Source organism: Hyperoodon ampullatus (assembly GCF_949752795.1).
Source record: "Hyperoodon ampullatus genome assembly, chromosome: 5".
Lineage (NCBI taxonomy): Eukaryota > Metazoa > Chordata > Mammalia > Artiodactyla > Ziphiidae > Hyperoodon > Hyperoodon ampullatus.
Window position 1 is genome coordinate 140,824,373 of NC_136918.1, and position 11,936 is coordinate 140,836,308.

The following is an 11,936-nucleotide window of genomic DNA, read 5'->3' on the forward strand; positions in this document are numbered from 1 at the left end:
ATAACAGAACCAACAGGAGATGCTTGATAAATTGAGGTTTATTTTAAGGAATTGGGTCACATAGTTATGGAGGCTGAGAAGCTCCAAGATCTGCAGTCAGCAAGCTGGACACCCAGGAGGGCCAAGAGTGTGGTTCTAGCCTAACAGCTCGAGACTCAGGAAGAACTGATGTTTAGCTTGAGTCTGAAAGCAAGAAAAACCATGAAGTCCCAGTCCAAGCAGTCAGGCAGGAGGAGTTCCCCTAACTTGGGGGAAGGTCAGCCTTTTTCTTCTATTCAGGCCTTCAACTGATCAGATGCAGCCCACCTACATTAGGGAGGGCAATCTGCTTTATTCAGCCTCCTTATTCAAATTTTCATCTCATCCAAAAAACACCCTCACAGACACACCCAGCATAGTGTTTGACCAAATGTCTAGGCACCTCATGGCCTAGGCAAGTTGACACACAGCCATTGCACTGCAAGAGCTGCATTGTTCCCACTGCTTTGGATGCTGACACTCAGGTCTCCTCCAGTGGGCAGGGGCTGGACACCAGGTGGGAGCTGAGAGCTGCGGCCCAGCATAGGTCTGGGGCAGTTGTAGGGAACCTTATTCCAGATTGCTTTATCCAAGTGGTACCCACTGGTGTTTTCAAAGGAACCAGCCTAGAGTAGAATCACCTGGACATATTAAAACACAGATTCCTGGGCTCCAGACCTGCCTTATCTGAGTCTGTGTGGGATGGCACCTTTTTGTAAAATAATTTATTTTATTGAAATATAGTTGATTTACAATGTTGTGTTAATTTCTACTGTACAACAAAGTGATTCAGTTTAAACATATATACGTTCTTTCTCATATTCTTTTCTGTTATTGTTTATCACAGGATATTGAATCTAGTTCCTTGTGCTATAGAGTAGGATCTTGTTGTTTATCCAGTCTTTATGTTATAACAGTTTGCATCTACTAATCCCAAACTCCCAATCCATCCTTCCTCTATACCCGCTTCCCTTTGGCAACCACAAGTCTGTTCTCTACATCTGTGAGCCTGTTTCTGTTTTGTAGATAAGTTCATTTGTGTCATATTTTACAGTCCACATATAAGTGATATCATATGGTGTTTGCCTTTCTCTTTCTGACTTACTTCACTTAGTATGATCATCTCTAAGTCCATCCATGTTGCTGCAAATGGCATTATTTCATTCTTTTTAAGGGATGGAACCTTTGAACTTGCATTTTTAACCAGCCTCCTGGGAGATTCTTCCACCTACTGAGTTTGAGAGCCTCTGGGTTTCTCAGGCTGCATGTCATCCATTCATTGTGCATTCCCTGCGATGCCATTCTGCTCTCCGATGGCCCGTGGGTTGGCGGCAGTCTTCTCAGATGTGTGAGGATAGCTCTGGAACAGGTGTCCTGAAGGTGGATCCCAGCCCTCTGAACTGCCCACAACCCTCTGTGAGTCCCTGGCTCTGGAATTCCCACCTCTGCTGCCACCTGTCACATCGCACCTGCCCTTCAGTAACAAGCTCGAATACCACATCCTTCACCTGGCCCATCCAATGGGCTGGGCACCTCACCAGTTCTCTCTCCCTTGAGGTCATGGGCCTCTTGGTTGTGTGCTTTGGCCCCGGGCAACTCTCTCTGGCCTCAGAGTGGACCATTGCTGTTCATTCCAGGTCTTTCCCTTCAGATCCAGGAGGTCCTCCCCACCAGCCCACTTGAACTTAACTTTCCAGACTGTCCCTTTGGCGGCAACCACAGAGGAAGAGCAAACTTATCTGCGAAAGGAAGCAAAATCGAGAAATAGTGTCTTTTCCCCTGCATTGGTTTTCATGTTTCTTTCTAGAGTATACTGCGGGAGAAAATGCAATTTCGTTTCCCTTACACCTTTCCCCGCCAAAATCGACTACACATCCTAGCCCTGCAAGTAAATAACCTCACAAAGAAAGGGTTGTAGACTTCTCAGCCTCCTGCAGGCTCAGCCACGTTCTCAAAGTCCTTTTGTGTCCTGTGGTGATTTCTGTGAAGTCAGTGAGGGCTGCAGCTGGTCAGGAGCTCCATGGGGGACCCAGAAGAACAGCAGCTGGACCGAATTGGCCTCCAGAGAGTGGGCTAGTTCTGGAAAGCTCCATCATTGTTCCATTTCTTTTATGAAGAATGTACTTGGATTTTTACTTAATGAAATTTCAAGGTCCTCTTTTGCTATCAAAATAACCAACCCTTTCTACATTTCACTCTGTGGGTTTCTTTTCTTGCTAACCCCTATGTCCTCTTATCCAGCATAACATTCTGAAAACATGGACACTGAGTTGAGAATTGATGGGTTGGTTTCCTCCCTGTGTTAGGTTCTTTTAGCATCAGCCATGGACTCTGTTACATGACTGTCACTGGCTTACATGTCCTTCGTGTCTCCTTAAAAATTTCTGGCTGCTGTCCTAACCCATTAGGCTAAAAAGATTCTTGGATATTTGCTTGCTGTTATTGTTGTCAACAGGGGAACCATGTGTTGGGATTTGTCTTGACTGGACCCATTTTACAGATGAGAAAAATGAGGCTGGGGATTAATGTCTTGCAGGTGGGTGGTGCATTGGCACTACAGCAAATGCTTCAGTACAACAAAAGGTGAAGAGCTGGTGGTGAGGCATGAGTGATTTTAATGACACTATTCTTTTTGGTTTGGCCTTATAGGGCGTCCCGAGGAAGAGGACCATTTTTTGGGCAAACAAACCAAGCCCAGAACCTGATCGTGCTGAATGTCATATGCTGACAGCTCTTGGAATCTACCCTTTGGCTTAGCTTTCAACCCAGAGGTTCATCTTACCCAGGAAAAGAGTGAGTCATTTGCTTTCTTAATGTTATAACACTGACATGGATGATCCTGAATTTGTGGAGAATAAAAGAGAGGTGAGCAAAAGATAAAAGAATCAGGAGATTTAAACAGTAACCTAAAAACAGAACAAAACAAAACAAAAAACGGCCACTGCTAGCAGAGACGGAATTCCAAGGTAGTTGTGCACATCTGAAGACTGGTCTTGCTTCTTTCTGGGAGTGATGAAGTGGTGCTTAAATCGATCAGAGAAGAATACCAGGGGCCTGTACATTTAGGTCTAGCCTTGCAGCTTCTCTAGCTGGATGTCGTTATGGAGTCAGAGAAAGGCAGAACCGGAAGGACGGACCTAGTGAGCCATGTGTTTCCATATCCTTCTAGGTAAGGAATGTGAGGCTCCCATTGGTGAAGAGCTGACTGATCCTGATCTTCCGCTAGGGGGCGAGAGATGCTGGCAGCCGTCTCTGCCTCTGTGTGGAACCATGGTGCTCCGCTTCTGTCTGCAACAAGATTCCAGAGTTTCTAAAACCTGAGCCATGAACATGGGTCTTGTCCCCCATCTCAGCCTCCCAGGGTAAAGCTAAACAGGCACTCCCGCTTTTGAGGTCTAACCATTTGATTTTTTTCCTTCAGATGGCTTATGTGAAGATGAGATGGATATATATTTCCCTGGTGGTCCTGGGAGCCCTTTGTCTGTATTTTAGCCTGGATGGTCTGAATCCTTTTAAAGGCCAGCCATTGGTTTTGAAGAATGAAGGTGGGAACTTCCTTCAGCTCCCAGATATAAACTGCAGGCAGGATCCCCCCTTCCTTGTCCTGCTGGTGACTTCATCCCACGAACAGACGTTTGCCCGCTCGGTCATCCGGAGCACGTGGGGGAGAGAAAAGATCGTGAGGGGAAAACAAATAAAAACATTCTTCCTCCTGGGAACCACCCCCAGTAAGGACATGTCGAGAGCAGTGGCCCAGGAGAGCCAGCAATATCGCGATATTATCCAGAAGGACTTCATGGATGTTTATTTCAATCTGACTCTGAAGACCATGATGGGTATGGAGTGGATCTACCGCTTTTGCCCACAGGCATCTTTCGTGATGAAAACAGACTCTGACATGTTTGTCAACATCTACTATCTGACTGAACTGCTCCTGAAGAAAAATAGAACAACTCGGTTTTTCACCGGCTTCTTAAAACTAAACGAATACCCCATCAGGGAAAAGTACAATAAGTGGTTTGTGAGTAAATTCGAATATCCATGGGACAAGTACCCGCCCTTTTGCTCTGGTGTTGGCTATGTTTTCTCCAGCGATGTGGCGGGCCAGGTGTACAACGTTGCTGAAAGTGTCCCGTTCATTAAACTGGAAGATGTCTTTGTGGGGCTCTGCCTGGAAAAACTGCAAATCAAACTGGAGGAGCTTCACTCCAAGCAGACTTTCTTCCCCAATGGGTTACCCTTCACCATATGCCGTTACAAGAAGATCGTGGCCTGCCATCATGTCAAGCCTCACAATATCCTGAGGTATTGGCAGGCTCTGGAAAGTTCCCGGGAAGAAGAGTGTCCAGATATCTGAAGGGAGCCCAGCGGAACATCTGGACACACACCAGACAGCCCACGGTGATGGTTTTTGAAAGATCTTGGATGGCACGGCTGAGACTCCTGGGGTAGGGAGGGAGGAAGGAAGGAAGAAGCCGAAGAGTGAGGGTGATATCCCGAAGGCTTCCCGGTCTAAACCTGAATGCCACCACTGATGAATCCCCATTTGGTGCCCCAAGCCATAAGAAATACTCTCTCTTGGGTACCTACCCTGTTGCACTAAGTGATGTACACCTGCATTTTCTCATGTCAGGGGTCAGCATCCATATGGAGTGGTGGGTGTTAGCACCCCATCTCACACACAAGGAAACAGCAGCTTAGAGAAGCATGCGGGCCTGTCCCAAGGATTACAGCCAGCAGACACTGCAGCAGGGATGAGAGCCCACCTCTCAGTCCACCGCCTCAGTCCACCCCTGCGTGCTGCCTCTTGGGAGAGGACGGTGGTGAAGGAGGCTCAGAGGGAAGCCTTGCTGCTGACATCTGTCAGTCCCTTGCTCGAGTCCCCTCCTCCTCAAATCCCATTCCTGTGCTTTTTAGTGCAGAGACTGGGGTGAACCAATGCGCCCCCAGCTCCCTTTGTTCACTGCAATGGGTCTGGCTGGCCTGAGACCGTGTTAGCAGCTTGGCCCTCAACTCACTGCAGAGCACGTGCCAGAAGACACCTCCACAGTGGCTGCAGCTCAGCCCCCCAGAAACACCCAGCTCGAGACAGCAATCAGCCTTTAAAGATTTGGCTCAGAAATCGCTGTGAAGCTTGGCCCATTGTATAGACTCCCTGGCCATTCTGATGAGCGTGGGACCCCGAGAGAATGGCATTTCCTCCCAGCCACCTGCGGCAACCCCGCCTGTCGGCTCCACATGCCCTTGGTCTGCACGTCAGGTCTCCAAGTGCAAACTGGAAGGCAGTTGGATGCAAGACTTCGTCTGTGAAGGATCTGGGAGCTTTTCTGGGAAGTTGGGTGGATTTAACTCAAGACACTCTTAAGAACCCCCTGGGACACTGAGCACTGAACTGAGTCCTGGTCAAGGGAGTGTCTTCCTGGGTCCGTTTCCTAAATCTGACCCTAGCTCAGCTTCTTTGAACTTCTCAGATGGCCAAGGAACAGCTGAGTTTTGTGGTGTGGAGTTAAACCTTCAATATTCTTCGGGTGGTTTGGAAGAGCCTGTTCTGCAGGGTTGGGTGGCAATGAAGCACTTTTTTTTTTGCCAGGGTCTTTGCCCATTCAGTCACTCTCACATGACACGCAGAGCCATCTTGCTCCCGATCATCTAGATGAGCGGTTCTTACTTTCTTCTTTATGGAACTGGATGTTAGCAGCCTGCAAAGCCAAGACCTCACATGACTGTGAAAGTTACAAACATTGGGTGAACCTCTTACCTGAACTCAGAAAGAGATGTTCGCTGCAAAATGGTCATGGCCACGTTAAATTGCAAAATGGCATCTTATTTTGCACAGTGTTTCTCGTATTTGGATGGAGCTGCTTCTCGGCAGATGTGTTTTCTTATCCTCGCTGCTCTGAATGTGCTGGGTCATGTTCAGAAAAGCCACCTCTTCAGGTGGGAAATCAGGGACTGAACTTGTTTTTTTGAAGCCCAGATTTTGCCAGGGTGGGTCCCTCGGTCCTGTAGGATGGGCTGCCTCTCAATGGTGGGCTTTGAGGGTGAAGGAGTTTGTCTGACAGTAGGACTGGTTCTGTGCTTAGAATCACAGAACCAGCCCTTGTCTGGTGTGCATGTCCATGTGGCCACCGGGCTGGGCCAGTGAGTGTGGCTGACTCAGGATCTGATCTTCTCAGCATCCACCCAAAGCCCTCGGCCATAGGAGTCCATGAGCACAAGCTCAGCTCCACCGAGAGCCTCTCTGTGTTCTTAAAGGGCTTTCTGCAAAACACATTCGGCCCCCTGCACCCCCCGCCGACTCTATTTCTTTATGTAGTCAAGACCTTTTCTTCCCGAGGGAAAAAAATGTTTCGTGACTGTAGACCTTGAAGGGACCATCGAGCTCATTCGATCCTGCCTTTACGTAGGGTGAAAGTAAAGCTCGAAGAGACCCAGAGGCTTGCCCAAGACTTTGCCCGAGACTTCACAGCTTGTTTGTTGTGGAATGCAGCTTCCAGCCAGAGCTGTATTCCGTGATGCTGTCTTGCCTGGGTGAGAGTAAGAAACTGTGAATTAGGAGGTGAAGCGATGCTTTTCCAATAACACCCAAAGTGAGTTTCATAATGGGATTGGAGAGGAGCCCGGCTGGTGATGCAGTGGCTTCACTCACAGGCATCCAGGGACGAATGATGCTGATGGCAAAGGTTATTTGCTAGGCACTGAGATAAGGGCTTTAAAAGTATTACCTCCTTAAATGCACACAACCACTCCAGTGGGGAGGTGACTCCCCATTTCCTTGCTTTACAGATGAGGAAACCGAGGCAGAGAGAGAGCATGAACAGCTAGCTCAAGCTTATATAGCTGAAAAGCAGCAAAACTAGAATGTGAACCCAAGCTCTTGGGGCCACCGTGCATGCTGATTACACTCAGCGCTGCGGCCCCTAGGCGGTCAGCAGGCCCCAGGGATGCAGTCACAGTGTCCAGAGGGATGCAGGTGCCCACTGCCTTGGCTGCTCAGGTTGCACATCTGGCCCGTCATCAGTTTCTCCGCATCATGCACACCCACCCTCCAGGATCTGAACCCCGAATCCTCCCCTCTGCTGGGCTCCCCCAGAGCCGGCCTCTCCACTTTTGGGCTTGATTCCCAGCTCTTCTTACCTCTTCAAGAGCAAGACCCCTGCCCAGGCCTCACTCTCACTGTCCATCTCCCCTCTGCCGGCTCAGCCCACACGTCCCCAGATGTGCTGTCATTTCCCGTCTTCCAAGCCATCATAAAACCCTTTCCCTTCACTGCCCCATCTCTCCCTTTGCTGTTCAGCCCCGCAAGAGCGTTTTCCACACTTGTCTCCTTTTCTATCTGAAATCCCCTCGAATCAGACTCTGGTGCCTGTGACTCCACCAGACGGTTCTTACCAATGTCATGGATGACCCGAGATGCAGGATCCAAGGTCTGGTCTCTGTTCTCATCGTGCTGCCCGCACGGCTGGTCCCGCCCGCTTCCAGGACACTGGATGCTTTGGGTTCTCCTCCTCGCGGGTCCTTCTTTGCTTGTTCCATCTCCTCGCCCTGCCTTGGCCTCCTTTCTTCCCTGGTGGTACTCTGGTGGTCTCATCCAGCCCCACGGTTGAAAATATCCTCTTTCGTGTTGAGTACGCCCGTTTGTCTCCAGCCCGGAGTCCTCTCTCACTTTTCAGTCTCACATGTCCCACTGTCTGCTTAACGCCCCATAGTGAGCAAATCCAAAACTGAAGTTGGGATGAACCCCTCCCTCCACTCCTAATCCACACCACCTGCAGCCTTCACTACCTCAGGTAATGGCCCTTCCATCCTTTGGTGGCTCAAGTCAAACACTTTGGAGCCATCTGTGACTCCTCGCTCTCTCAGCCGGTATGTCAGGAGAGAGACCCTCATTTTATATCCAGAAGCCAATCATTGCCCCTCCCTGTGCTGCTGCCACCCTGTCCAAGCCCCCATCACCTCGCACCTGCGTGCCGGCAGTAGCTTCTACCTCGTCTCTCCACCCCCATCGCTGCATCCCCTTGGTCTGTTTCCTAGGCAGCATCCAGACTACTCCTTTGAAAGTATGGACCAGAGCATCTTACGTCTCTGCTCCAAACCCTCCAGTGATGTCCCATCTCTGAGAAAAGCCACATCTTTAATATCATTGTCTGCCTCTGTTATTCTCTAACCTCATCCCTTCCTACCATCCCCTCACTCACTCTGGCCTCCCTGAAAGGAGATACTATTCCAGCAGCACAAGCCTCCTTGCTCTTCCTGGAACATCCAGGCACCCTCCACCTTCCTCAGGGCCTTTTCAAGGGCTGTTCCCTCTGCCAGGCTCGCCCTTTCCTTAGACAGCCTCATGGCCCATTCCTTTGCTTCCTTCACGTCTCTGGCCATATATCCTCTTCTTAATGAGCCTCATCCTGATTACTTTCTTTGGAATTGCAACTCAACCCACCCCCTGTCCCCTTGCCTTGTTATATTGTTTCCATTGCACTTATCAATTTCTAACAGAGTGTACAATATCTATTTATTATCATGTGTCTATTTTGTTTATTGTTTATAGTTCACCCCACTTGGACAAAAGCTTTGTGCAGGAATGGGTCTTTGTTTTCTCCACTGATGTACCTCAAATACTTAGCACAGTTCCTGGTACATAGTAGAGGCTCAAGAAATATTTGTCGATTGTATGTGAGATGACCTTTATGGAAGGTGGTTTTAGAGGGGAAGTGATGAACCTCGACTAAAATGTGAAGGATTTCTAACATGTAGCCAACACTATGAGTCCAATGTATGGTTCCAGTATCAATCAGTAAATGGGATGCTGAAATCCTGTTTTTACTGAAAACTGGGACCTGAAAACCCAGAAATGCTATATGGCAGTGCTTCTTGACCTCACATCCCCCTTTTTCTAGAATGGAAACCCTCCCACATTGAGAAGTAGACAGACTCCTATAATGTACTCCGTGTGCCTGTCCCCCAGTCCTCCCCAGCCCCGGCCCCTGCCATGGCCAATCTTACCTCATCTACAACCTTCTTCTGTTTTCATGATTATAAAATTTTGGATCTTTTCCTCAATCGTATGCAACTTTTAGTCTCAGGAGAAGGACAACAATAAATCAAATTGTTATGAAATAGACCTCATTTCTAAAGATGATGACAGCTGCAATAAAAGGTAAGAAGATAGTTTCAGGTGAAGGTAGAATTGCTGTGCTTCCAAACTTCAAGAGGTTTTAGAGCTCTGGTCCCATCCCTTTAGTTTATGTGTGAAAACCAAGATTTGCAGAATTTGAGCTTCAAGTCAGCACTCAGAGGGATGCTGACCCTCAGCCTGATGCTACACCCATGGTGCTGTACTGCTGCTTTCTTTCTTATGTACCGAATTCCTATTTGTCTTAAAACACACCATTGTAGCCACATAGCACTCTGTGTAAAAAGGGAGGGAGGAAAAATCCAAACAAACAAAACCATCAGATCCCCTTTCTTTGAGCTCCCGAGTAGCATCTGCTCTTGGATACCCCTCCCAGGTGCATCTAAAAGGTGCATCGAAACTACATCTTCACTGTTCCGACCCCTAGCCCTGTCTTCCCCAGGTGTTTCGGGCTGCAGGACATGTTGTCACTGTCCATTTGCCTATTCAGTTCTTCGACTTTCCTCTGCCTTGCTGCGGCCCTGCCATGCCTGATGGTTGCCGATTCCCATGGATTTGGCCTCTTCTCTCCACATCCATCGTTGCAGCCTCAGTCCAGGGCACCATCTTGGATCAGCTGGTCTCAGGCAACCTGTTTTTAACTGGTCTCAGATCTGATCATGTTGCCTTCCAAACTCTCCTGCACTTTACCCCCAGAATAATTTAAAAAAAATTATTGAAGTATAGTTGATTTACAATGTTGTGTTAGTTTCAGGTGTACAGCAAAGTGATTCAGTTATACATACATGTATATAAATCTATTGCTTTTCAGATTCTTTTCCATTATAGGTTATTATAAGATAGTGAATATAGCTCCCAGTGCTATACAGTAGGTCCTTGTTGTTCAACTATTTTACTTATAATGGTGTAGACCTGCTAATCCCAAACTCCTAATTTATCCCCCCTCTTCCACCTTTCCCCTTTGGCAACCATAAGTTTATCTTCTATATCTGTGAGTCTATTTCTGTTTTATAAATAAGTTCATTTGTATCATTTTTTTAAGATTCCACATATAAGCAATATCATATGCTATTTGTTTTTTTCTGTCTGACTTACTTCACTTAGCATAATAATCTCTAGGTCCATCCATATTGCTGCAAACAGAGTAATTTTTTTTTTTTTAAGTGGATCTGATTAAGAAACTCAGAGACCCAGGGAAGCTGAATGATTGCCCTGGGGGAACTCTGTCCTCCTGTCCATGAGCCATGAGCTGTTTCAGAAGTCAGACTGGTGACGCCAACTACTGCTGGGCACCCCAGCGCTGCTCCAGTGATCCCCACGTGCTGGCATGAGGTGCTAAAATGTACTTTTAAAACAAACTGAATTAATTTTCATGTGAGTTTTTTGATCCTCTTGAAAGTGGTTGCTCTGGGGTTGGGCTGCCTGGGTTTGAATTTTACTTCCCTCCCTCACTCCATAAGCAAGTTACTTATCTTTACCTCATTTATTTTCATCTGAAAAATGGGACAATAGTAGTTCCCACCTCACAGGGTTATTGTGTTAGTTGAGACATTGTGTGTAAATTGCTCAGTAATCTGGGTGCTTCTGATGATGGTCAGTGTTTGGGCTGGGAATTTTGGTGCATTTTATAGTGATCTGTGGGCAAATCAAGAGATCTTCAGGGTGAGTCTTTAAGACTTTGTTTCAGCTCTTGTTTCTTTCTCTGCTTTTAATCTTCCCTGGCACTCTTGAAAAAGTTCTTATACCCATTGCATTCTTCAACATCGCAGAGCACAGTGTTTCTAGACTCAGTTAATTCAGAAGGTCTGACAACCTGAACAGGTAAAAAACAGATGGAGCCGGAGGTGCCTTAGAGATTATATGCAGTTTAAAAAACAGCCTTCTTTTTCCAGATGAGAAAAACAAGACTCAGGGAAATGGAGAGACTTTGCTAAGTCCTTCAATTAGCGGCATCTCCAGGATCAGAAACCAGCATCAGAAAGCTCATGTCAGCCATTCATTCTTCTATTTATTCACCCCTTGGGAAAATATGCTCAGTGCTTTTTACAAGACGTCAGGAATGAGAGTCAAGCTCAGGTTCACGGCCAGCCATCTGTTCTGCCAACAGAGCGTTAGCTGGGTAAACACACAGTGTCAAGAAGATGAAGGGGTGTCTGTTCTCTGGACAACTGAAAGAAGAGGCATTTGTTCAGTGCCTTCTCTGTTGACAGATATCATAAACCTTTTCCATACCTGCTGTGTCCTCGATTTCCTCACAGTAGCTATTCTTATTATAAACAACCCCCTGGTTTTGAGCTGAGGTTCAGAGTGGCTTACTGACCTGCCAGGGAGGCTCAGATGTGGCAGAGACCAACCCCCCTAGCCTTCAATACCTCCCCCTTCACCAGGGCATGGTTGGTGAGCCCTCCCACGGTGCTTAAGGACTGGCAAAGCCTCCTGAGTCTCATGGGAAGCTCAGGACTGGCCCCACCCAACTGCCCAAGGGGTCTGCCATCTTATCTTTGTTCCACGTGCCAACACTTCTTTTTTTTTTTTAACATCTTTATTGGAGTATAATTGTTTTACAATGGTGTGTTAGTTTCTGCTTTATAACAAAGTGAATCAGTTATACATATACATATGTTCCCATATCTCTTCCCTCTTGCGTCTCCCTCCCTCCCACCCTCCCTATCCCACCCCTCTAGGTGGTCACAAAGCACCGAGTTGATCTCCCTGTGCGATGAGGCTGCTTCCTACTAGCTATCTATTTTACGTTTGGTAGTGTATATATGTCCATGCCTCTCTC

At 47.4% G+C, this 11,936-nt stretch overlaps 1 protein-coding gene across 1 annotated transcript; it reads left to right on the plus strand.

Annotated features, from left to right (window-relative positions):
• Window positions 1–3,439: 3,439 nt before the first annotated feature.
• On the plus strand, window positions 3,440–4,375 carry B3GALT5 (beta-1,3-galactosyltransferase 5; the record flags this gene model as incomplete). The annotated part of the gene is made up of 1 exon (XM_079704284.1): window positions 3,440–4,375. The coding sequence occupies one exon, from the start codon at window positions 3,440–3,442 to the stop codon at window positions 4,373–4,375; it is 936 nt and encodes a 311-aa protein (XP_079560410.1).
• Window positions 4,376–11,936: the final 7,561 nt, after the last annotated feature.